Source organism: Nannobrachium achirus (assembly GCF_963921795.1).
Source record: "Nannobrachium achirus genome assembly, chromosome: 5".
Taxonomy (NCBI): Eukaryota; Metazoa; Chordata; class Actinopteri; order Myctophiformes; family Myctophidae; genus Nannobrachium; species Nannobrachium achirus.
This window is the reverse complement of record NC_137814.1, coordinates 2,845,274-2,872,026: the sequence shown is the minus strand read 5'-3', so window position 1 is coordinate 2,872,026 and position 26,753 is coordinate 2,845,274. Positions and strand designations below refer to the sequence as shown.

General features: G+C 42.6%; 1 protein-coding gene across 1 annotated transcript; it reads left to right on the top strand.

Annotated features, from left to right (window-relative positions):
* The first annotated feature begins 1,715 nt into the window (after nt 1–1,715).
* On the top strand, nt 1,716–26,225 carry LOC308285332 (UPF0415 protein C7orf25 homolog). Its single transcript, XM_080726054.1, has 10 exons — nt 1,716–1,834; nt 2,833–2,946; nt 4,381–4,555; nt 7,858–7,984; nt 9,356–9,523; nt 19,285–19,540; nt 21,102–21,191; nt 21,973–22,116; nt 22,806–23,014; nt 24,267–26,225. Exons 3-10 carry the CDS (start codon nt 4,393–4,395, stop codon nt 24,430–24,432), a joined length of 1,323 nt encoding a protein of 440 aa, XP_080582180.1. The 5' UTR covers nt 1,716–1,834; nt 2,833–2,946; nt 4,381–4,392; the 3' UTR covers nt 24,433–26,225.
* The last annotated feature ends 528 nt before the right edge of the window (nt 26,226–26,753 follow it).

Below are 26,753 nucleotides of genomic sequence, written 5' to 3'. Positions count from 1 at the left end.
TGTTGTGAGGAAAACATTGAGATAATAGACATTTTGGCTAGAAGTGAGAACTGACTGAAAATAAGTTTAAAATGATACTAAATATATTTTGAAGTGTCCAAATAAATTCCAAATATCAAATTATCTCACGGCACCCCTGGACTGCCGTCATGGCACCCCAGGGTGCCCCGTCACCCACTTTGAAAACCCCTGGGATGGATAACAGGCAAACCTTGATCATATAAATACAACAATCTAATCTCTAATTGTGTAGACTTCTTATGAATTAAACAATACAGACAATTTAAACAACAATTTAACTCTTGAGCCTATCCATTTGGTTTCATTTTACAACATCTATAAGGGTTCATTTGGTTTACCAACTCTCCATCATTTAGCTGGGGACCACTGGAACCACTGTTTGAGAACAACTGCAATAGAGGCCAACGTGTTGTGACTGCGAGCTTGTAGATCTGCTATTTTTTTAACCATAGTTTCACTATAGTTTAGGAAACAGCACTGTTTCATAAATCACAGACTTGTCCAAACTAAAACGTTTCAGTTGTGAGATTCATAAAAATGATGATGTGCTTTTAATCGCTGAAATCATATTTTATAGTTGAATTCAGATCAAACCCCGGTGAGTTTGTAAGTTTACAGGTTCAAATACTCTAAATTCAAATACTCTAAACCCCCCAAATACAAGCCAACTGTATTCTGTCTGTCTGTTCACTAAAGCAAAAATAATTCACCTTTAAAAGGATAGTTGGCCACCAGATGGCGCCGTTGACTGCTATTCACAGCTTCATTCTCCCCCTGCATAAACGGGACAGTTTACTCACCCAATATAAAAGTCCTGTCAAATTTGAAATGACATTTTCTTTACATTACATTTGTTTCAATCCCATATTTAAAACTAAAACGTAATAATGTAACTTTGACAAAACAACCACACAATGATATGAAAGATAGAATAGGGCGAAAGTGGTTCATGTATGTTTCATAAGGCCCTATATAATTTATAACGAACTATAAACTAGTAACAGTACTGGTTTTCAGTAACTAGCACAACACAGTACAGTAGGCTACAGTACAGTACAGTACAGTACAGTACAGTACAGTACAGTACAGTAAAGACAAGTAAATGTACTCGGTTACTTTACAACACGTCTCCACTGTTCAGATCACTTTCAACCCAGAGTCAAAACCAACAAAGGGTCAAACTCTTTTTTCTGCTATACCACCAAAATGTGGAAAGCCTTACCGAAGGTCATAAAGGAGTGTGGATCACTAGCATCCTTTAAAATTGCCCTGAAAAAAACACTTACAGGCAGCAGCCATTCGCAACTGGTAAAAAAAACGAACCTAGCCCAACCCTACCCTCCCCTGCCCCTTCTTTGTATATACTGTTTGTTTTAGACTCTTTTTTTTTTCTCTCATTTTTTCTTTTCTTTACATATCTACTGCATAGTACTGTGTTCTATTTGTCTGTCATTCAATGTTATATGAGATACTTTAATGGTTTCCTGTGGAAATAAGCTTAGTCTTTTCATGGATCTCCTTTTAGTAGACCTTGTACCAGTGAACTGTACCGTCATGAAACTGTACCTTTTCCTATGCAAACTTCTAATAAAGTCTTCAATCAATCAATCAAAGCGTAGGATGGACCGGTGACGTCGAACACGCGCGACGGATTGTGCCACATTTCCGACGCTTTTCTTTGACGTCACTGTCGACTCCTTCCTTCCTTGCTGCTCGTGGAGCAACAAAAACAAACAGACAACAAACTAACAGAAAAAACACACAAACCAACCAACAGGTCGTCTTGGGGTTTACTCTGTGGAGCCAGTGTTCTGTGAGTGAATTATGTTGTTTAAAACGTTAACTTTGACTTGACAAACTGTTGGTGAACTGAATGGAATTAAACTACCTGGGAATGCAGTGCTATATAAGCTAGCCTCCAGTTAGCCACACTGCTAACTGCCAATATTACAATGGAATAGTGTTATTATTATACAGTAATACAATGTTGTTATGGTTTTATATAATACATGTTATATTATATTATAATTATAATGAAACACAGTGGTGTCTGAAAGTTAACTTTTATGTTTCTGACACCAGCTATGTTGTATTGTGTTGTTGTAGTCTAGAGCATTGGTTCTCAAAGTGGGGTCTGTGGACCCCCAGGCCCAGGGGTCCTTGAGGGAGTTCCAGGGGGTCCCCAGCTTATATGATAGCTATTGGACCCTTACAGGTCTGTAACTCAGAGAGTGTATAAATGGAACCAAATGGGCCTTTTCAGGTCCATTTGGTTCCATTTGTACACTCTCTGAGTTAAATTAACATTGATTTTGCAATATAAACTGGGGTCCCAGAGATTGAAATGCCATTAAACGGGGGTCCGTAGCCTAACATGCATGTCAAACTGGGGGTCCTTGAAATTAAAATGGTTGGGAATCACTGCTAGAGCCGTTTAAACATCTTCTCTTATGGGCTGTCCCTGGCATATCTCTTCAAATGGGGGTCCACGGGCTAATTTGGGGGTCCTTGATATGAAAAGGTTTAAGAAACACGCTCTAGAGGAGATTTAACTTTCATATTCCTTCCGTTTCTCATATTTACATTACAGTACAGATTACATTCCTGGTCTTCTCGAGGGAAATGGCACTTTATGATGTTAAAATATATCATGTTGTGTTTAAAGCTGCACTACAGTACAGTATGTCATTTTTCCTTTTCTACCGAGGACTTGAACCTGATTTCCTGCGCTGGTGCAGACATTTTTAACCATTGAGCTAATAGAGCCTGCCTGTTTGCTCAGGTGATGAATTGAATCTTCTTCATCCTCAGGTCAGAATCCGTGTCAGATCCTCTGTGTCTAGCTGAGGCGTGACCTTTGACACCATCTAAATGTCTCAATAGAGGAGCAGGGAGACACAAATACAACCACCCCACGTGTATACGGTAAGTTATATTGTATTGTATTATTAACATGCAGATTGTATAAGTTATGTTTGCGATAACGTCTTGCTGCGTGGTCATTCTGGGGAAATATGGTCACGACAGGCTGATAATCCCCGAGGCGAAGCCGAGCAGCTGCTCTGAGCCTTTGATTAGGCAGCGGTCCTTTATAGAGCAGAGCGGTTTGATTGATTGATTGAAGGCTTTATTAGAAGTTTGCATAGGAAAAGGTACAGATTCATGACGGTACAGTTCACTGGTACAAGGTCTACTAAAAGGAGATCCATGAAAAGACTAAGCTTATTTCAACAGGAAACCATTTAAGTATCTCATATAACATTGAATGACAGACAAATAGAACACAGTACTATGCAGTAGATATGTAAAGAAAAAGGGGAAAAAAAAGAAAAGAAAACAGTAAATCTAAACAAACAGTAAGTATATACAAGGAATATACAGTAAATCTAAACAGACAGTAAGTATGTACAAGGAATATACAAGTATACAAGTATAAACAAGGAAGGGGCAGGGAGGGTAGGGTTGGGCTAGGTTTTTTACCAGTTGCGAACGGCTTTCTGCCTGTAAGTGGTTTTTCAGGGCAATTTTAAAGGATGCTAGTGATCCACACTCCTTTATGGCCTTCGGTAAGGCATTCCACATTTTTGTGGTATAGCAGAAGAACGAGTTCGACCCTTTCTTTGAGTTGACTCTGGGTTGAACGTGATCTGTGGCACTGCCTCTGGTGTTGTAATTATGGACATCCTTAACGTTTATAAAGTATTTTGACAGGTACTTGGGTATCATAGTGGTGTAGTGTATCTTGTACACCAGGCCCATTGCAAGTTGCTGTACTCTGTCATCTACTCTGAGCCACCCCACTCTTAACTGGTGAGTAGCGGTGAGGTGAGTCTGATAGGGAAGGTTAAGCAGGACCCTAATTAGTTTATTTTGGGCTGTTTGGAGTTTAGTTTTAAGGGCTTGTGGGGCGTCACGATACCATACGTGGACTCCGGTCATTATACAGCTATAATTCACAGCTGATTTCAGCGCTTGACCAATCAGAATCAAGCATTCAACCAAGCTGTGTAATAAATTGTACCAGTAAGACTCCCTAATCGGGAGATAAGCGACCGTCAGGTCGCAGCGTGATTTGAGAGCAAAATGTGTAGGAGCAGTGTCCAAAAAAGTGTTTGAAAAAATCGGCCTGATGGTGTCGCTATATGGAACAGATCCATGTTGATGAAATGAGTGTAGATCAAGTGTGTACCAATTTAAGTGATTTTAGGGCAAATTTTCGGCCTCATGGTGGCGCTAGAAGACGGTCATGTGAGAATTGGTGGAGGTTGTGGTTTGGCAGGCAAGGAGTGTGTGTGCAAAATGTGTGTGTGTGTGTGTGTGTGTGTGTGTGTGTGTGTGTGTGTGTGTGTGTGTGTGCAGAATGCGTGCGTCATGTCCGTGCACCAGATGCTGCAGGAGCGCGTGTCGTGCGCGCAGGGCCTGCTGCAGCGTGTGGAGGCGGTGTGTGCGGTGCAGCAGCGCAGCGTGGAGGGACGCGCCAAGCTCTGCAGCAAGCTGAAGGCTGAGCTGCGCTTCCTGAGGCGCGTGGAGCAAGGTACGGAGCTGTAGAGCATAGCTGTGGCTAAAAGTATTGGTACTTTAGCTTGCATTTGTTTAAAAAAACACACAATGGTCTAGATCAGGGGTCTTCAACGTTTTCAGGCCAAGGACCCCTTAGTTGAGAGAGAGATGAAGCAGGGACCCCTTAGTTGAGAGAGAGATGAAGCAGGGACCCCTTAGTTGAGAGAGATGAAGCAGGGACCCCTTAGTTGAGAGAGAGATGAAGCAGGGACCCCCACAACCTGTTCATAGATTCCATATAGTTTCATTGTTTGACAGCACAATCATCAGTGTATTTTAGATTCATGTCAATTTGTGTTTTCAGATATTTAACCACTTGAACCGTCAATACTTAATAAACTTGACCTTTCACTCTGTACTTAGTCTGCTCTTTTTTTTCTGTTTTACAAATGCAAGAGTACCAATACTTTTAGCCACGACTGTATCAGAGGTCGCGCTAGGATTTTTAACAGCCGGTCACCGTGACCGGCATGATTAAAATTTATCGGACATCTGATAAAAATACCGGACATAATAATTGTAATGCATGGATGACAAGCAGGTGCAAAAACATAGCCAAAAACAATGTTGTTTAAGTCCTGTTGTATAGTTGGGACTGAACGAATTGAATGTAAAGGAGTAGTAGGCTGTACAAAAAACATACAGCTTCATCTTGCATAAGGGAATTAATTTATATTGGACTATTCTCGCGCAGGCTCAGGCTGTGTGTTTGCACTGCATGGTTTCATAACAAGTTGTTTCTGTTGCATCGAGGCTAACACATGTACAGAATAATGAGAAATATTCTGAAAGTGAGGTCTGCGCAAATGTTTCATAGGTTGATAGAGTCATCTGTCCAGAAATTAATCAATTATAGACTACTCACTGCTATGGTTGAGTGGTCACGATGTCCATGCATCTCTTATATGCAACTTTGGGAAGGTTGTAAAGGCTTTGGTGGTGATCTCGTACAGTTTCCATAACATCTCCTCATAAAGAACGTCAATCGAGTGTATAAAGTTTGTTTTATATGGGTTGTTAGTTGTCCTGCGTGTCTTCCATAATTCCCGTGGGTGCACGTTGCAAGATGACGCTGAAATGGACTGCTGTCTTCTCTCTCCCCCACGCCGCGTACCTCCCAATGCAGCTTATTTCACATAGGTTATTATTAACAGGAAAAAGTGTAGCTTAACCCGTGTGTTTTTGTGCAACCATTGCCAAACTAACGTGCATGTGAGAGTGGTGAGAGAGAGAGAGAGAGAGAGAGAGAGAGAGAGAGAGAGAGAGAGAGAGAGACATTGAGAAAGAGAGAGAGAGAGAGGGATTTGCGGTTCCCTTAATGGGGTCCATCCTATGTTCCCCAGGTTCTATGTTCCCCAGGTTCTATGTTCCCCGCTTCCCCCCCAAAAAGGTTCTATGTTCCCCAGGTTCTATGTTCCCCACACACCCTCCCCACAAAAAGGTTCTATGTTCCCCGCTCAACCAAAAAAAAGGATCTACTGTATGTTCCCCACAAAAAAAAAAAAAGTATTTGTTCCCAACTCAAATGCAGGAAATGGGGGCAATCCTAATTTAGTTGCCCAGGTACCCAGATGTCTCCACCCCTAAGTGCCCATTCATCCAAATGCCCACATGTATGTCCCTATGTCCAGGACATGTCTCCACTCCGACAAAGACTTCTTATTGTCAGAGTGGCAGCACTTCCATAGAGGTTAGGTTTAGGGTTAGGGTTAATGTCGGAATGGAGACATGTCGGAAAGGAGACATGTCGGATCCATCAGGTGCACCAGGCCCAGATGTCCAGGTGCACACTCGCCAGATGCCCAGTCATAACAAAAGTATGGTGTCCAGATGGCGAGTTTCTAAATTCTAGGAGAGCTAAGGCAAGGAGCGCTCGTTTTCAACGACATTCAGTTATTGTCCACGACATTGCAAGCGGCGCGAAGGCCAGCGGAGAAGAGCGGCCAGAGTTACGAAGCCGTGGTGAATGCAATCGTTATATTTATGCCCAGGCAGTAAGGCCTGGGCAAGCCCACGATAAACGCATTCTATTCACCTCCTCTGCACGGTCCAAGTGACTACAATGGAGCGCACCCTACCTCCGGTTCAGCCAATCACAAGCTTCAAAAATGAGTCCGGGGCGTGGTTTTGCCTTAGCTCTCCTAGAATTTAGAAACTCCAGATGTCCCTAGTGCCCCCTGTCCCACTAGTATTCGTATTTTCTCCCCATTATTGCGTGTTTTGAGTTATTAGTAATTAGAAATGAATGTTTCCCATGCATTTTTGGATGAGTGGGGAACATAGAACCTTTTTTAAGTTGAGCGGGGAACATAGAACCTTTTTTTGTGGGGGTATGTGGGGAACATAGAACCTGGGGAACATAGGACCTTTTTTGGGTAAGTGGGGAACATAGAACCTTTTTTGAGGGGGTAAATGGGGAACATAGAACCTGGGGAACATAGAACCTGGGGAATATAGGTACGGTCCCATATTAATGAACTGCCGTGTCATTTTCAATCGGTCCTTATGTCCGATGAGGTTTATATTTTCCGGTCTTTGTCATTAAAAATCGGTCAAATCCGGTCTAACGCAATCTCTGGACTGTATATGTCAAACTCAAGGCCCGGGAGCCAAATCAGGCCTGTGAATGAATTATCTTTGGCCCACGGGATGATGTTTAATTACTATTAGAACTGGCCCGGTGGTATATTGCACGCACCACCATAATACTACAAGTCCCACAATGCACTGCGAGTGCATTGGCGTGTATCGATGGCCCGCGAGTGCAAACCCGTGTCTTCACTATTCATCAGCAGCGGAAGCATATCGCCTGTACGCGGCTGTACGGTCAATTTGACCAGAAGTAGGCTAAATAGCATACTGTGGCGGCTAGGTGATTCACGGTCAATTTGACCATAAGTAGGCTAAATGGCATACTGTGGCGGCTAGGACAATATAATTGACGCCCTTTTAGATTGGCATGAAATGTATATTTCCAAGCAGGCTATTCACCTGGAACTCACCTGTGGTGAGTCCAAGTTGACTTTAATCTTCAGTAATCACTAATCCACCCAGTTTAAATGGAGTAAATCCCTCATTCTGCTGTTTTGTGTCACACACTGAGCATGGACCAAATGAAAAAGAAGAGAATTGCCAGGAGGTCAGATTGTATCCAAACATGGACAATCTCAAGGCTCCAAGTCCATCTCCATAGACCTTGATGTTCCTTCAATCAAGACGATGAAGACCCATGTTACCGTAGCTAACCTAAAGTCAAATGTCACGGTTGATTGACAGGCAAGGTGCAGATCAAAGAGTCCCACCTCCAGAGCACCAACCTGGCCCACCTGACCGCCATCGTCCAATCAGCCGAGAGCCTGACGGACGTGGTGAGCGTGCTGCACGTCTTCTCATACCTGGACCGGTTAGTATGTTCTTAGTATGTTCTTAACTCATTCCCTGCCAGGTCCGATAGTCCCGAGATTATTCCAATGTCTTTCCCCGCCAGGCCCGATAGTCCCGAGAATTTAAAAAAAAAAAAAAAAAAAACTCAAAAAAAAAATTTTTTTCAAAAAAATTTTTTTACCCCAAAAAATGGAGTAGGCATGATAGCAATCGCGAAATTGCATGTTTAACCCCCATAGCAACCCCATCTTTCAAGCATGGCAGCCATTTTGGCAGCCATCTTTGTTAAACATAGTGGCTGTTATCTCATGAATGCCTGAACGGATTTCCATTCGGATTTTTTTGTTTGAAAGCTGTGAGCAATGTGGACACACGTGGTGCATTATCTAGGCATGGGTGTGCATGATCCGTGCACACCCAATTACATGGAAGTCTATGGAGACGAATGGCAGGTGGGAGTACGGAGGTATGTTAAAATGGCGGTCAATGTGTTAACGTGTTCTTAGTATGTTCTTAGTATGTTATTAGTATGTTCTCATACCTGGACCAGTTAGCATGTTCTTAGTATGTTCTCATTACCTGGACCGGTAAGTAGAATTTAACTTTTTTATTTTATTTTGTTACTGTTTGTATTAAATTTCAATTTAGTTTTAGTGTTGGTTTAATTATATTTTCTCCTATATTATAATTATGGGTTAGTCAAGATGCGAAATAGGAATTACAGGTATATCGGTATGCTAGTTTTTTGCCTTTTTTTCCCATGGTTTTCGAACCCAGTGCCAATTGCCTAAGCTGTAATCCTGGGCTCTGCTCTCCCTCTGCCAACCTGGGGAGAGCAACAGACTGACCTCATGCTTCCTTAAGTGCATAATATTATAATGAATATGAGTTAAGACCAATCACATGAGGTATATAGATACGGTTGACTAACTATAAGTTATTTAACTCTAACTATAAGTTATTTAACTAACTAAGTTATTTAACTCTAACTATAAGTTATTTAACTCTAACTATACAGTACTTTATTTAACTCTAACTATAAGTTATTTAACTCCACTATAAGTTATTTAACTCTAACTATAAGTTATTTAACTCTAACTATAAGTTATTTAAGTCTAACTATACGTTATTTAACTCTAACTATAAGTTATTTAACTCTAACTATAAGTTATTTAACTCTAACTATAAGTTATTTAACTCTAACTATACGTTATTTAACTCTAACTATAAGTTATTTAACTCTAACTATAAGTTATTTAACTCTAACTATAAGTTATTTAACTCTAACTATAAGTTATTTAACTCTAACTATAAGTTATTTAACTCTAACTATAAGTTATTTAACTCTAACTATACACTATTTAACTATAAGTGGTCTCCGTCTCCCCAGGGGCGGGACTAAGCAGTGTCTGGTGGTGGACGTGGTGGCCAATGGCGGACACACCTGGGTGAAGGCCATTGGTCGAAAGGCCGAGGCGCTGCACAACATCTGGCAGGGGCGGGGCCAATACGGAGACAAGAGCGTCATCAGCCAGGCTGAGGACTTCCTGGAGGCCAGGTAGTGTTTCCTGTCCATAGCTGTATTCCAATCCGAAGGGTTCGCACTTTGAAGTGCGCATTTGAAGGGCTATGACGTCACTGGGCCGCGCCTAGTGCTGTCCCGTTTAGTAGACCGCGTTAACCTAGGGTAACCTACCCTTGGAATGTGCACTACTTTCTCCTCGTTTTGAAGCGTACAGCCGATGGTCACTTCAAGCACTTCGTTGGATAGCAGCGTCCCACAATGCAACGCGACTCCACGATTCAACCCGGATCAAAACAAAAACAACAGTGTCTGCTGTCCATCGCATTAAACTTTTATCCACAAAAGAGCTGTCTAACTTCTGTTTGGTGCCACAGAGTTTAATTGTAAGGTGTTTTCGGTATAGTATTTAGGTGTATAAACTTCATAATTAATCATGACTATTTAAAATATATGCAACGGCGTTGTCGGAAGGTTCTGAGAACCGCCGTGTCTCGTCTCGGGGCGGGCAGCTCTACGCATCGAATCCCTCTGAAGGCAACCTGTTCTCGGCTCCACGGCTCTGCTCCCCTCCCTTGGAATTGGTGGTGGAACATGACTGACATATGATTTGTTGTTGTGTCTTAATTAACAGGCAATCCATCAAATTGTTTTCTTAATATGATTAGACATGAAAGAAACTGCCTCTGGCTCTGTATAATGCTTGATTGAATGTTTTCAAGTAACACTAACATGACGAACTAGTCATTGTATAGCCTACTAAGTTTTATAGTTTATACCATTCATTGCATATTCTATTGAGCATACCGTTATTAATTCAGATTGTCCAGTGTATTGTATATGTGCGTTATGTTATTTCCAATTAAATAAACAATCTAACTACCACTGAGTTCCCGTGGCAAAGAACTTCGAGCACCAGGTTTGGTATTTGAGTGTTGTTTAAAATTACTATAACTATTATACTAACTAACTATTATAACAACGTGTGAACGTGTCCACTAATAAACGAGGAACCAATTCAGAATATAATCAAACATCAGAATGAACTGAAAATAGAAATGGATAGAGAGTAGGCCTACTAGGCTATGGCAACATCAAATCGGGAATATAGAGTATTTCCCTTAACTCATTGACTGCCACCATTAAAAGTGAACTATCAAGCTAGGTTGCCAAGCATTTCTTGATTTCTTACCATGTTTACCATTTTTTTTTAAATTCTGTCTAATGATGACTATGTCATGCCATGGCCCAGAGGAAAGAGGATAACTTCTAGTTTCCACAGAAAAAATAATTATGTTTTTATCATGTACACTTCTTTAGTTATAGCCATTTGAAAACCCTTGTTTCACCAAAACCAAGCCCTCTCAGAATAACAACTGGAGAAAAATACGTTTTTGTGAATGGTCTCTTTTCAAGCAAACAACTAATTTTTTTTACTCACAGCTCTTTATTTATTACATGAGATGCTTACTTTATGATCTGAAACAAAACAATATTTTCTTACAGTGTAATGGGCACATTGTCTGTCCGTCCGTCACACGTCACACTTTTGCACGTCACATCGTATCTCCGCAACCGTTGCCCAGATCCATGCCAAATTTTGCACACACACTCCTTGCCTGCCAAACTACAACCTCCACCCATCAATTCTCACATGCCCCTCTTCTAGCGCCACCTTGAGGCCGATTCTTGCAAAACACATTTTTGGACACTGCTCCTACAAATTTTGCCCTAAAATCACGCAAATCGGTACATACTTGCTCTACACTGATGTCATCAACATGGAGCTCTCATTTAGCGCCACCTTCAGGCCAATTTTTCAAAACACATTTTTGGACACTACTCCTACAGATTTTGCCCTAAAATCACGCAAATCGCTACACAGTATGTCTACACTCATGTCATCAAAATGGATCTGTCCCATATAGCGCCACCATCAGGCCGATTTTTTCAAACACATTTTTGGACACTGCTCCTACAGAATTTGCCCTAAAATCACGCAAATCGGTACACAGTATGTCTACACTCATGTCATCAAAATGTGTCTGTCTATCATCGACGTCGAGCACCGCTTGCGTGCTCATAGTCAATCTCTGCGTGGTACCGTTCGAAACAAAGCCTCCTGTGCAAAGGCACAAGACACAGATGGCAGTAGAATGAGGTCTCACTCCTTTTCTTGTGTATTTTGCTGCAGATGTAGCAGACCCTTGTAGGGTTTCTCCTTCGTGGTCTGGGCGGTATCTTTTCAGGGACATGGGCTGACCTCCTCACAGTCCGAGAATCGGGCCAGAGGGGTTGGGTGGGTCGCGGGGTGCACCAGGCTTCGACAATGGCTTCGGTGAAGCTCAAGCCAACACAAACACATCAACAACACAGCAACACCTCCCAGATGAAAGCATTGACAAATCAACACTCAAAATGTTATAAAAGTTTCAACATGAACTTACCTCAGTGTGATGAGGAGAGCGTTGGTGTAACACACACACAGAGAGAGAGAGACAGATAATTCCAGTGCCGTTTAGTGTCAGTAGATCAGTAATCCTATAGTTTCATTCGTGTAGTTTTCTTTTTCTTTTTTCGTTGTTTGTGAGCGGGTTTCATGCCCTCACCACGGAAGCCTAAGGCCCCGGCCGGGCACAGCAAGCGCCCGACGGCTAGCCATGGTTCACCGGTCGCCTCTAGTTCTGGTTCCCGTCGCGAACCAGCCCGATCCTGCCCTGGACGCGGGCGAGGTAGAGGGGCTAGAGGGCCTCCATCGAACCCCGGTCCTGGTCAGACCACCATGGATGCCTTTCTAATCGCCAATTTGCCCCGTCCGGAGACGGATACGGAGTACGAGACGGAGGAAGAAGAGGCGGCACCAAAATCAAATGATGTGTACAGGTCCGTGTCCGAGGACTTCTCCGATGCAGATGATGTCATCGGCAGCACTGGTGATGGAAGTGCTTCCATCACCAGTGCTTCTCTGTCAGGCACTGGGACACAGAGACCTTCAAGCAAAGGAACAGGCAAAGGTAAGATAAAAATAATGATATTTTATATATATGTGTATATATATATATATATATATATATATATATATATATATATATATATATATATATATATACATATACACACATATATATATATAAAATATCATTATTTTTATCTTACCTTTGCCTGTTCCTTTGCTTGAAGGTCTCTGTGTCCCAGTGCCTGACAGAGAAGCACTTCCTTGATCAGCTTCTGAAAACGCATACCAAAATAAAATAAATGATTTACTCCTCAAATTGAATGAAAAGTTCTGTGTGTGTGTGTGTGTGTGTGTGTGTGTGTGTGTGTGTGTGTGTGTGTGTGTGTGTGTGTGTGTGTGTGTGTGTGTGTGTGTGTGTGTGTGTGTGTGTGTGTGTGTGTGTGTGTGTGTGTGTGTGTGTGTGTGTGTGTGCACGCGCGCAATGTGTGCTGCATGTGCACAACTTACGCGCAAAGAAAGAGTCATCTTTGCTCTCCGGGGGGTGCCACTCAAAATCACCAGTGCTGCCGATGACATCATCTGCATCGGAGAGGAGAAGTCCTCGGACACGGACCTCATCATTTGATTGAGTGAATAATTTAGCGAAAGTTAGCTCAGGAAAGTAGGCTACGAAGTGATGCGCTGTGAACTTGCACTGACTGTTATCTGCTGTTTTTGAATGGATCAATGATATGGATTAGGATAATACATACATCTCACTCTGGGACTGGGAGAGATAGTGAGTCTCGATATTATCTCTCGGCGACATGGGCATGGCAGAGCGTTCTTCGCGTGGCCTCGCGGGACGGCGAGCCACCGATTCCGGCGTGAGGAGTGCGGGCAGTGGAGCCGTGTCTGCCCGCGGTGTGTGTTGTTGGGACGGCGACGCCGCCTCTTCTTCCTCCGTCTCGTACTCCGTATCCGTCTCCGGACGGGGCAAATTGGCGATTAGAAAGGAATCCATGGTGGTCTGACCGGGGTTCGATGGAGGCCCTATACCTCGCCCGCGTCCAGTGCAGGATCGGGCTGGTTCGCGACGGGAACCAGAACCAGAGGCGACCGGCGAACCATGGCTAGCCGTCGGGCGCTTGCTGCGCCCGGCCGGGGCCTTAGGCTTCCGCGGTGTGGGCATGAAACCCGCTCACAAACAACGAAAAAAGAAAACTACACGAATGAAACTATAGGATTACTGATCTACTGGACACTAAACGGCACTGGAATTATCTGTCTGTCTGTCTCTCTCTCTGTATGTGTGTGTTACACCAACGCTCTCCTCCTCACACTGAGGTAAGTTCATGTTGAAACTTTTATAACATTTTGAGTGTTGATTTGTGAATGCTTTCATCGGGGAGGTGTTGCTGTGTTGTTGATGTGTTTGTGTTGGCTTGTTTTGGTATAGAGAGGCCTGAGAGGCCGGGCGGTTGCTACGAGGCTCTGATGTAGCCATTGTTGTCTTGCTGTTTTGGTAAACTTTTGTTGCAGAGACTTTGAACTTTTTTGCGTGTATATGGAGCTGTGTGTGGGTTAGGGTGACTCAGTGCAGCAGGTCACAGCTTTTCAAGTGAAAATGTTTTTGATTCATGCAGAATGGTCTGCTTGAAGATCTGCTTGTTTTGTTTTCATTGTCTGACACCACCACTGCTGCGGCCGCGCCGCACTGTGTCGGCGGAGCCGTGTCCTGATAAATGAGTTCACTTTGGGTTCATGGGGAGGTCGATTTCTCCTTTGTTTTCAAACAAGCTGACTTTGATGTGTGATTTTTAACCACCCTTTTATCATAGCAACATGACATTTTGTCACAGGCTAGAGGAAAGTGTACTTTTGCATAAACCTTGAAAACAGCCCCAACTCGTGAAACTCGGGCGACGCAGCCTCAGACAACGGGAATAACTCGGGAAACTCGTGGCGGCGCAGTCAATGAGTTAATTACAGATGTTATGAATAGGCTACGTGAAACAGTAGGCTAATAGCATATTGACAATTTGTGATTTAGTCCTAAATTCGCATTATAGGGTATAAATAAATAAACGGGGCGAACAATTACTTTTGCTTTATTCTCCACTGCTCTGTAATATACAAAATAGAGGCTCAGAACTGTAATAGCTAAATGACATTTAGTGGAAATGTTTTATTCTCTCACCAATGCACCACAAACGTAGGCTTACTGTATATGCTGTGGCAGCTGAAAGCAATGGATTAATTGGTCATCCGCGATGTTGCGGGTGATCATCAACCTGCTATAATGCAACGGAAAAGAACAGCATAGTAGTTATGTGCTAAAGGGCTGCTAGAATGTCAATAGAATCTATAAACCTTCCATGTCGGGAAACAGAACGCAGTTTCTGCTTGGTTATAGGCCTATACACTTCAGAATGAGAAAATACTGTATTGGGGTCCATTTGATCAAATAGGTCTATTCGCCTATATGTATCCTAGTGTAATATCTGTGGGTTAGAACTCGGCATTCAGTCTTCACTCTAATAACTAAATAAAGCTTCAGATCTTTGTCATATTTCCTTAACTCATATGCTGCCATTTAACAATACCTTCGTACTCTTTAACTGCCATTCGTCTCCATAGACTTCCATGTAATTCATAGTGCACGGATCGTGCACACCCATGCCTAGATAATGCACCACGTGTGTCCACATTGCTCACAGCTTTCAAACAAAAAAATCCGAATGGAAATCCGTTCAGGCATTCATGAGATAGCAGCCATTATGTTTTACACTGTTGTGAGCTTGGAGGTCTGCTACCTGAGTTGTATGGGGGTTGTATGGGGGTTAAACAAGCAATTTCGCGATCGCTATCATGCCTACTAACGTTTTTGGGGTCCCAAAACATTTTTTGAAAAAAAATTTTTTTTGAAAAAAAAACTTTTTTTTTTTCAAAATGGCGGAAATTCTCGGGTTCCTCTGGCGTGGCAGGGAGGGACATCGCGAAATTCTCGGGTTCCTCGGGTTTGGCAGGGTATGAGTTAAAAAGAATTACATTATGCGTTGAAGCAAGTTGAATGTTTGCTTTATGATTTACTATGAATTATGCCTGACCATGATATGAAATGTTGCGTTTTTATTTTGGGGCTTGTATTGCTTAATTGCTGCTATTAATGATGATGATCAGATTACGGTGATGTGATTCCCTGAGTCTGTTCACAGAGAGGCAGGGAAAACACACTTTCAACCACAAACATATCACACAATAAGCCTTATACGAATCATTTAAACGAAGGTCGGGCTTTTCATATTTCTCTCTGTCAAATAAATGACCTGAAATGATGTTAATTCCGATGCCGCTTTTACATTAAGCATAATATGAATATCATGATACATGTTACAGTTACAGTGTGAATTGTAATAGAGCGTGTTAATAAACTGTTATTTTATTTAATGATCTTGTGCTTCAGAACAATCTCATCATACAGTTATGTGACTGTCAGACCTTTAATTATGACAAAACCAAAAACAGAAGTTTCTTTAATATCTAATCAACAGAAAACTATTTGAAACGGGTTGTCTGAAAGTTGTAGCCACAATAAATCATATCACAATCATGTATAGGTCTATAGCCAGTGTTTCCCAAACTTTTTAGCCTGTACGTGACCCAAAAAAGAAATTAGTTTGCCCTGGATCCAAACTAGTGAAAACAGCAGATCTACAAGCTCACAACGTGTCGCTTTGCACCGCGTTGTGAGCTTGTAGAGCAGGTAAGCAACAGGACATGCAACGCTCATCCCAAGCCGAAAATCGAATGCCTTGGACGGATGACATGACTCTCACTGCCCGCCTCGGTTCGAGTGATGCTGGTTCTCAATTATCCTCGAACGTCAAAATAGCTGTGAATTATTAGGTGAATTATGACCCCCCCAAAAAATTAAAAATATCCTAAATTGTCTTAAAAGTTAATTCCGCCTCACAAAAAAATCAGTTTGGGCGTTTAAGAAGGTAAAATACGTAGTTTAAAAGCACCGCGGAGGAAAAAATGACGGAGAAATGATTTTTGCAACCAGAAGTTCTCGGCTATGCACTTGGTAGTGCTGTCCCACTCCACAGGCACTGTGGAGTGCACTTCACAGGACAAGCCCTACACATGGCACGGCCCAGTGACGTCATAGCCCTTCAAATGCGCACTTCAAAGTGCGAACCCTTCGGATTGGAATACAGCTCATGTAGTCTCGCGTAGCCAGACAACTATTCCACAATCTCCGAATGCTATATAGAGTCTGGAAGAGCAGCTCCCGAACGGCGAGTATCGGAAGTAGCCGCTGCTGCACTGAACTGTAGTCCCACTGGAAACATAACAGAAACACAATAGCTCAGACAAAGTCATTCGAGCTGCCTATTATTGTTATGAGTGTATAGTTTATGAAACGTTTGAAAACATCATGAAGGTGACACCAATAACACCAGAGAAAGACAAAATAAAGCCCCCAGAAATGTTGAAAGGAGACATAACGCTTCCAGTAGGACATGTTATTGCTACTGCACTAAGGGAGCGGTTGCGTCACATCCGCTTTATCTCGCACTCACCGTTTCTATTTCCGTCTGCCAGACTGTATGCCGGGAGCATTTGACCAAATCGCGGAGGCAACAGTCTGGCCACGCGAGACTACAGCTCATGTCTAGTAGACTTCCTGTTTCCTGTCAGCGTCTAGTAGACTTCCTGTTTCCCTTCATAGTAGGGCTGCATGATTTTGGGAAAATATCTAATTGCGAGTTTTCTACAACTAATATTGCGATTGCGATTTTATTCAGAATATTTATTTTAAGGTCGGATAAGTGATAGTTTTTTTGTTAAAACAAAACGTTTTTTTTTTTTTTTTTTTTTTTTTTTTAAAGGTTGACATAATAAATTATTTTTAACCAAATAAAATCACTTCACTACCTTAAGTCAAGCTTCCGAAGCTTCCCTTGAATATTTATTAAGTAATATGTTTAAAAAGAAATTGATTATTAATAACTAGGTAAATTGGCAATCATGCAAATGGTTTGATTCAGTTCAGTTATATTTTCAAAAGAATACCTTGTATTTTGCTTATTAGCAATATAAAACGTTTTTATATTCAGAAAGATCTCAGTTCATTATTGTCAAGGAAGAAGGTACCGTATGTCGCTGCCTTGCTTTCATCAAGGCAAAACAATGCACCCTAAGACACACACCATAAGTTTCACATGTGTGCAGGGGACGGAGGAGGGGAGCCACCGTCACACAGAAATCACTTTTGCGATTATTACGCAACTTGGTAATTGCGTGGTTCGAAATCGTGATTTCGGTTTAAAAAAACGATTAATTGTGCAGCCCTACATCATAGCTAATAAACTTCCAGTTACCTGTCATATCTAATACATTTTTACAACGTATGCATTTAGCCTGATTGTCCGAAGGAGGGAAGACATCACGTTCCTGGACGTTTTTGGCATCGCAAGTGTTAACTAGAAATCACTAGAAATGTCACTTTTCTTTTGAGGAGAATAAACTTGACCTATAAAGATTTGGTATAACATACTGATCTCTCCTTTCATAGAGCCCACAATCAGTAGCGCGTTCGAGGCCGGACGTGACCGGACGCCGTGTGGCCAATATATTTCTCACATGCGTGCGCACAGACGGCACAGAACAGTGCTTGCGAGTGTGCATGCTTGAACTCCCCATAGATTGGAGTGACGATGCGCCATATAGCCTACAGTTTCTAATGAAATGGCAATATTTGCATAACAAGTTTACCAGGTTTGCCAGTAAGTGGTCTGCATCGCATCCCCCCCTAGATTCACAAGACCATGTACCCTATTCATATGGATACTACTTTAACACCTACAGTAGCCTACTAGGTTTCCAGTGGTGAAAGCATGTGCATGTGTGTGCATCCAGTCCTCATACATGGCTCCGTATGCAGGCTACTGTTTGAGATTCCTTCAAAGCAAACTTGTTTCTCTACTGCAGCACTGTATTTTCTAATTGAATTAAATGAAACTAGAAAATAAAATATTAAGTAACAATGCAACTGTAATTAAGACTAGAAAACCAAAACTAAATTGCCTCTAGAGTCGTGTGCGCGCGCGTGCAAGTGACAGCAATAAATGACCGTCCGCCCTGAAAAGAAAATCCCAAAGCACCACTGCCCACAATGAGTGAAATGGCTTGATGTGGTGTCCCCCCATACAGTGGTCCGCAGTAGGTCCAGTACAGGTTGAATAGTGTTTTATTTTTATTTTTATTTATTTTTAAAATTTATGTTTATTGTTTTTTTTTGTTTCACACATAACACAATACATACACTTACACCCATTCACTCACTCCCACATACAGCCTACCCCCTGCACATGCCCATCAAGAGTCACCTTGTTTACAAAATGAAATACCAAAAAATAAAAATAAATAAATAAAAACAATTAAGATGACATTGTTCACATCATTTAATTTTTCCTTTCCTTTTTTCTGTAACCATACATTACCATTGTGAATATGCACACTATTGTTTCAGGTATTTGTCTCCACAGCACCCATAGACACCTCCCAAAGATGTTCAAACTCACTCTGTCTACCCCCAATGATATAAGTCAGTCTCTCCAGCCCAACAGAGTTCATGAGTTCTCCATGCCACATCCTCAACGTGGGGGCATCAAGGCTTTTCCAGCTTGGAGAAGACCAAAATCTAAGATTTTTGTTAGTTTTGCTTCTTTGGATAGATTACAAGCATACAGAGTTTAGCACTTAGTGGAACTGTGATTTTATTTAATATTGTTAATGTGTTAATGTGTCCCCCCATTTAGCGGTCAGCATGTTAATGTGTCCCCCCATACAGCGGTCAGCAGCAGGTGCAGTACAGCCAGCCCAGCGTCATCTTTGCCTTCTACAACGGCGTGTCGCGGCCCATGGCCGACGCCCTGAGGAGCATGGGGGTGAGCGTGAGGGGAGACATCGTGGCCGTCAACGCCCAGGGGGGCGGGGCCGAGCCGGAGGGGGCAGGGCCAGAGGAGGGGGCGGAGCCAGAGGAGGGGGTCCACGGCAAGGAGGAAGGTGACAGCGAGGGTGACGATGAAGATGAAGAAGATGATGAGGTAAGATTGGGTGATATGTAGCTCTGGTCCATAGCGTTAGTGGAGTTCTCCCTAACACTATGTTCCTCTACCTCCGTATTCCTTGGCAAAAACGGAAAACCGCGCCGTCTGGTCCGAAAATAACAAAAACTGTTTGGCCCCTCATCAAACCAAAGGTATCAGTGGACAGTTGAAAGCTTACTCTACTTAGTGGACGCAGTCTGGACCCCCCACCAGACACTTAAAATACATTTCTAGGGCGAAATGAAAAATAATCCACCTGACGGTTGAAGACAGTTTTTACGAAACAGCGCTTCCAACGTCACAGAGCTGCATAACACCCCAACAAGATTAATGCTCTGTTAATGCGGTGCATTTCGGTCCTCTGACCTGCGCGGCAGTAGTGAGTTGGTGCCGTGATGGCAACCACAAAATAGTAAAAAACTTGAAGAAATGGAGTCTCCATCCGGTGGAATATTTTTCATTTTGCCCTAGAAATGGATTTTAATCTTTAAGCTTCAACTGTCCACTGATACCTTTGGTTTGGTGAGGGGCAAAACAGTTTTTGTTATTTTCGGACCAGACGGCAGGGTTTTCCGGTTTTGCCAAGGAATACGGAGGTAGAGGAACATTGCGCTAGGGAGAACTTCACTAACGCTATGGACCAGAGCTAGGTGATATGGTGATAAATATCGTTGAGACATTACAATGTCTCCACAATATGCCTTTTCAGAGATATCCTATGTATCGTGATACTATAGAGCAGTGAAGTGTGACGTCATTTACACCCCCCATTCTGAATTCCCATAGACCTTTTTCATATGGCGTCATATAAGAACTGTGTTCCAATTATAAACAAATGATCTCAGCGGTTTGACTCATATGGATATGAAGAATCAACTGATGGTGAGAAAACGCTAATGTTACTGTCGCCCAATTAGTTACATTTTCACCAGAAACAGACTGTATCAAATATGAGTGACTGACTATCATAAACCATACAGAGCCTCCTCCCCAACAATATTGCAAAGACCGTTTGTTTATTTTTGGACCACAATGCTTATAAGAGACGATTTTAAGATGACTCAAGGGGGATGAGCGAGTCACATCATGACTTCGTTGCTCTGTGAGGGAGAGCTTTATTAAAAATCCTGTTGAATTGTTAATACAGCAGATTCACTGCAGAATTCATTTAAACCTGCATTTTTGTCTAAATCAGTTTCTCACAAACTTTAAAATAACTCTGACAGTGTACAAATGAAACCAAAAGGACCTGCAAGGGTCCATTTGGTTTCATTTGTATACTGTCAGAGTTCCATTCTTGTAAGGGTCAATTTAGACCTCCCAAAAGGAACCCAGAGAGTCCCTGGACCCCACTTTGAGGACCACTGGTCTAAATGGTCTGTTACTCCTTTTGCTTTTAGCTTTTTGTTACCTTGTACTGTAGTTGGTTGTACTGTTAAGTAACCTGAAAAATAACCATAAAAACCGTCATGAAAAAGAATCGTGATCAGATGGTGTATGGTGATACAGCTTGGGAGAACATGGTGATATTGTATTTTCCCATATCTCTGACCTCTAGGACGACGAAGATGATGATGATGATGATGAAGCAGCAGGTCTGACCAGAGTGGATCGGCACACGGTGGTGGAGAGGCTGGCCTTCCCAGAGGTGGGATAGGAGGAATGTAGTTACATTTAATGTGTTTATTTAAACTCGGCACAAAAAGAAAGGAAACTTGACTTCGGTCCATTATATCTCCCCTTTAACCCATTTAGTGCTCCAGACATGAACGGGTTAATTTTCCAGCGTGCTGTTAGCCTGCTCCGTCCGCAGCCAGTCTCTTATTTTGAAGGCCGGAAGTAGATCGAGCTAACTAAACAAATTCCTACTTGACGGAGATTCACCCGGAAGTACTTGTGGTCGAAATGTAAACAGGGCTGGAAGATGGATCCCTTTATACTTTTGCTATTTTAGCGAGAATCTAATGCCATCCTTGGCTTAAAAAGTGTTTTTTGTAGAAAATGGACATCAAAGATGAGATAGACCGTCGGCTCCCATGTTATGGGATCACTATTGTGTGCACGTGGATGCGCGATGATGATGAATCGGCGAGTCCATCCGTGCCAGGACTTTCCAACGGACCGTACGGTAAGCTTGCCAGATTTACTGTATATACAGTATATTTATCCTCGGGATCGGCACTCTAAATACTCGAGTATTTTTCACGAGTATTCTCGGGATCGGCTACAAATGGGTTAATACTACCAATTCGTATTTTGTTTATATCGTTTTTATCGTTGATTAGTCACCTTTACAACGAAGTACAGCTTGTAAGCATCGGGCATCCGAGGCATGAGCAACACAGCCAACTGCATGTCCTCTCCCCCACCTCTCAGCTGAAGGTGGAGCAGTGATAACTACATGTTCTCTCCTCTCCCCCACCTTTCAGCTGAAGGTGGAGCAGTGCTCCAGGGTCAACCTGGACATCACCACCCTCATCACCTACGTGTCCTCGCTGTCCCACGGGCGGTGCCACTTCTCCTTCAAGGAGGAGGTGCTGACGGAGCAGGCAGCTATGGAGAGGCAGGAGAAGGTGCGTTTCTGTGATGTCACTGTGACGTCACCGTGATGTCACTGTCAGGGCCCATTCATACTGCTAGGGCCCTATTTTGAACCAGGTCTTATGCCTTATGCCTTAACTTCTTTACCTTTTTTTCACTATTTTGAAAAACATTTTTAAATACTTCAAATGCTGATCTACATCTGCACGTTGTGAGCTTGCAGATCAGCTATGTGAAATATTTAAAAAACAAAAACAAAATAGTAAAAAAAGGCAAAGAAGTTAAGGCATAAGGCATAAGACCTGGTTCAAAATAGGGCCCCTATACTTTTAGAGTTGAATTTATTTCGTTTCGGTTTGGGGAGTTACAAAATCTGAGTGGCACTGGACAGCCGATTTAATTAATGAATAATTACAGTACCCCCGAACCTCTGAATGACGTCATAGTGTAGCCGAATCGAAATACATTTGGCTCTAAAAGTGGAGTATGAATCGGCCCCCAAAAAGCACCATTCAGTTGTTCTTTCTCACTGATGGATTCATTGATGCTCTCTCTCACTGGCACACTGCGAAGACGCATTGACAACATGTAGAACTGCTCATTTTTGCCTAAGAGATTTGGTGTAATAGTTGCAAAAGAGAACGTACCAAGTACACTCTTTGCAAGTCTGTTTCACTAAGTATTGAGGGTTTAATGACTGTACCTCCTCTCCTCTCCTCAGGTTCTGCCCAAGCTGGACTCCTTCATGTTGGACAAGGAGCTTTTCGCCTGCCAGTCTGCGGTCCAGGACTTCCATGTGATCCTGGAGACCCTGGGGGGTCCCGGGGAGAAGCAGCGGGCCCAGGCCCTGCTGGCCCGCGTCCGGGTGGTCCCCGACCAGCCCTCAGAGCGCACGCACACGCTCACCGCCAGCTCCAAGGTCAACCACAGGTCAGCACCCTCATGATTATTACTGCATCGTCTAATCCAGGGGTCTTCAACGTTTTCAGGCCGAGGACCCCTTAGTTGATAGAGAGATGAAGCAGGGACCCCTTAGTTGAGAGAGAGATGAAGCAGGGACCCCTTAGTTGAGAGAGAGATGAAGCAGGGACCCCTTAGTTGAGAGAGAGATGAAGCAGGGACCCCTTAGTTGAGAGAGAGATGAAGCAGGGACCCCTTAGTTGATAGAGAGATGAAGCAGGGACCCCTTAGTTGAGAGAGAGATGAAGCAGGGACCCCTTAGTTGAGAGAGAGATGAAGCAGGGACCCCTTAGTTGATAGAGAGATGAAGCAGGGACCCCTTAGCTGAGAGAGAGATGAAGCATGGACCCCTTAGTTGAGAGAGAGATGAAGCAGGGACCCCTTAGCTGAGAGAGAGATGAAGCAGGGACCCCTTAGTTGAGAGAGAGATGAAGCAGGGACCCCCACAACCTGTTCATAGATTCCACATAGTGTCATTGTTTGACAGCACAATCATCAGTGTATTTTGGATTCATGTCAATTTGTGTTTTCAGATATTAAACCACTTACTTTGTGTTTTCAGATATTAAACCACTTGAACCGTCAATACTTAATAAACTTGACCTTTCACTCTGTACTTAGTCTGCTCTTTTTCTCCTCCAAGGCTCTTTGCCGAAAATAGCTGATCTACAAGCTCACAACGCCTCGCAGCGCGAGGCGTTGTGAGCTTGTAGATCAGCTATTTTTGGCTAAAGTTCTCAGAATATGGACGCTAGGGTTCAAGTGGTTAATATAAAAAAGCTTCTATCACACAAAGATTTGGAGAAACCCCTGTAGTAACTCTGAGGACCCCCTATGGGTCCCGGACCCCCTGTTGAAGACCCCTGAGATAGTATAAAGTTGTCAAATATGTCAGTCATTTCTTTGTATATTTAGGTCATGTCATATCTGCCATGTGCAACTTCAAAGCCTAAAAGCCAAACGGAAATGTGATTGTCAACGACAAATACACAATTAAATCGTTAATTGTAATTATTTGAGTGATCAATATCATAGTGACATGTGTGTGTGTGTGTGTGTGTGTGTGTCCGTGTGTGTGTGTGTGTGTGTGTGCGTGTGTGCGTGTGTGTGTGTGTGTGTGTGCGTGTGTGTGTGTGTGTGTGTGTGTGTGTGTGTCCGTGTGTCCGTGTGTATGCGTGCGTGCGTGTGTGTGTGTGTACATGTGCATGTACGTGCGCTGCAGGTCTCTGATGATCTTCGGGACGGGCGACGCCCTCAGGGCCGTTACCATGACGGCCAACAGCGGATTCGTCAGGGCGGCGGCCAATCAGGGCGTCCGATACAGCGTGTTCATCCACCAACCACGCGCCCTGACAGAGGGCAAGGAGTGGAGGGCCACGCCCATATGACTGAGTGACAACGTGACCCGGCCAATCACAGTGGAGGGCCACGTCCATGTGACGGCATGACCGGCCAATCAGATTTGTTTGGTGAACATTAACGGAAGTTTAAGAGATATTTGTTATTTGGGTACTTTTTTTTTTTTTTGCCAACCCATTTATGGCTGATGCCGATTCTCAAATTGACTTCTAAATCCCGACCTAAGTTTTCTGAAAAAACTTCAAATATTTTATTCAAAATATACAAAAATAATATTTTGCTTTAGTACAGTGGTTCTCAACCTTTTCAGGCCGCGACCCCCCCCCCCCCCCAAAAAAAAATAATCATATTTTAACTGGGGAACCCCCCACCCTGACGAACACTAAGAGTTGAGGCATGACATTTTGTATAACATGGTTCTATTGTGAAAATAGCAGATCTACATGCTCACAACGGTATTAAAAACTCACTTGTCACTTTAGAAATGTGCAGATACCCTCTATACACTTAAACTTTATTTTGGTTTGTTTACTGTTGAGTGAGGAAAACAATGTTGCACATTAAGTTAATCATCTGGGGACCCACCTGGGGGTCCCGACCCACAGGTTGAGAACCACTGCTCTAGCATAATACCCTACATGGCAACAAGAAGCCCAAGAGTGCATGGTTCCTGTCTTGAAAGGTAAAAAAAACCCATATAAGGACGGCTTCCCGTCCTGAATGGGTTAAAAACGTTTGATCTGAATTCAACTATAAAATATGATTTCAGGGATTAAAAGCAAATCATTTTTTATGAATCTCACAACTGAAAGGTTTAGTTTGGCCAAGTCTGTGATTTGTGAAACGGCGCTGTTTCCTAAGCTACCGTGAAACTACAGTAATATAGTGAAAATAGCAGATCTACAAGCTCACGTCACCTTGCAAGCTCTATTTTCAACAATAAAACAAGGGATATTTCAATTTAACTTTCAAAACATGTTTTGGGTTATTTTCTATTCATGTCTACCCAGGCTTAAGTGATTCACCCCAGAAAGTTTTTACGTTTCTTTATTAATTCTGTTCCCTATGGAGACACAAAGAGCTGTATTTTCATCCATGCCTTACCCCAAAACGTATTTTTCTTTTTTTCTTTTTACTATTTGGAAAAATATTTTTAAATACTTAAAGGAGTAGTTCACCCACAAAATGACTTATTTTCTATTGATTACTCACGCCATGGAGACTTGAGTTCAATAATATTTTTTGTTTTTTTGTCGCCTTCCTAAGACAGTAATTTGATTACAATAAATGTACCCCCGTTGATTGTGAATGGGGACCCAAATGCATCCGGGTGCCCATCCGGAATCAATGGGGGTACATTTACAATAATATTTTTGCGACAAATACAGTGCGACAAATACAAAATAAATATTATTGAACGCCATCTCCATGGCGTGAGTAATCAATAGAAAATGAGTCATTTTGGGGGCTCATGTTGCGAGCTTGTAAATCTGCTATTTGAAATATTTAAAAAAAGTTTTTTTAAAATAGTAAAACATGGCAAGAGTTTAGAGATGAGGGGTAAACGGCGTAGACGAAAATAAAAGCCCAAAGAGTCTCCTCAAATTATTGTCTTAGGAATGCGACAAAAGACAAAGAAATATCCATGAACTGATGTCTCTATGGAGAGAGTAATGCATATAGCAGGGGTCTTCAACAGGGGGTCTGGGACCCCTAGGGGGTCCTCATAGTTACTACAAGGGGTCCTCCAGTACTTTGAGTGATAAAAAGTTGTTTTCTCCTTTTTTATATTAACCACTTGAATCCTAGCGTCCATATTCTTTAGCCGAAAATAGCCGATCTACAAGCTCACAACGCCTCGCGCTGCGAGGCGTTGTGAGCTTGTAGGTCGGCTATTTTCGCCAAAGAGCTTTGGTGTGGAGGGGGGAAAAGAGCAGACTAAGTACTGTGTGAAAGGTCAAGTTTATTAAGTATTGACGGTTCAAGTGGTTTAATATCTGAAAACACAAATTGACATGAATCCAAAATGCACTGATGATTGTGCTGTCAAACAATGAATCTATATGGAATCTATGAACAGGTTGTGGGGGTCCCTGCTTCATCTCTCTCTCAACTAAGGGGTCCTTGGCCTGAAAACTTTGAAGACCCCTGACATATAGAAATATAGTGACTTCGGGGGTGAACTCATTCTAACAGAATTGACATCACTTAATCGCCTCTAATGTTTGATGCTGCTTCACACATCAGGCCTGTTAACGGTTTGTTTATTCAGTCATGAGACGTGTTTATTTTTGAAAGAATTGCTGCAATTCATTGTAATGTTATTATTTTCCTACCAGGTGTACAGAAT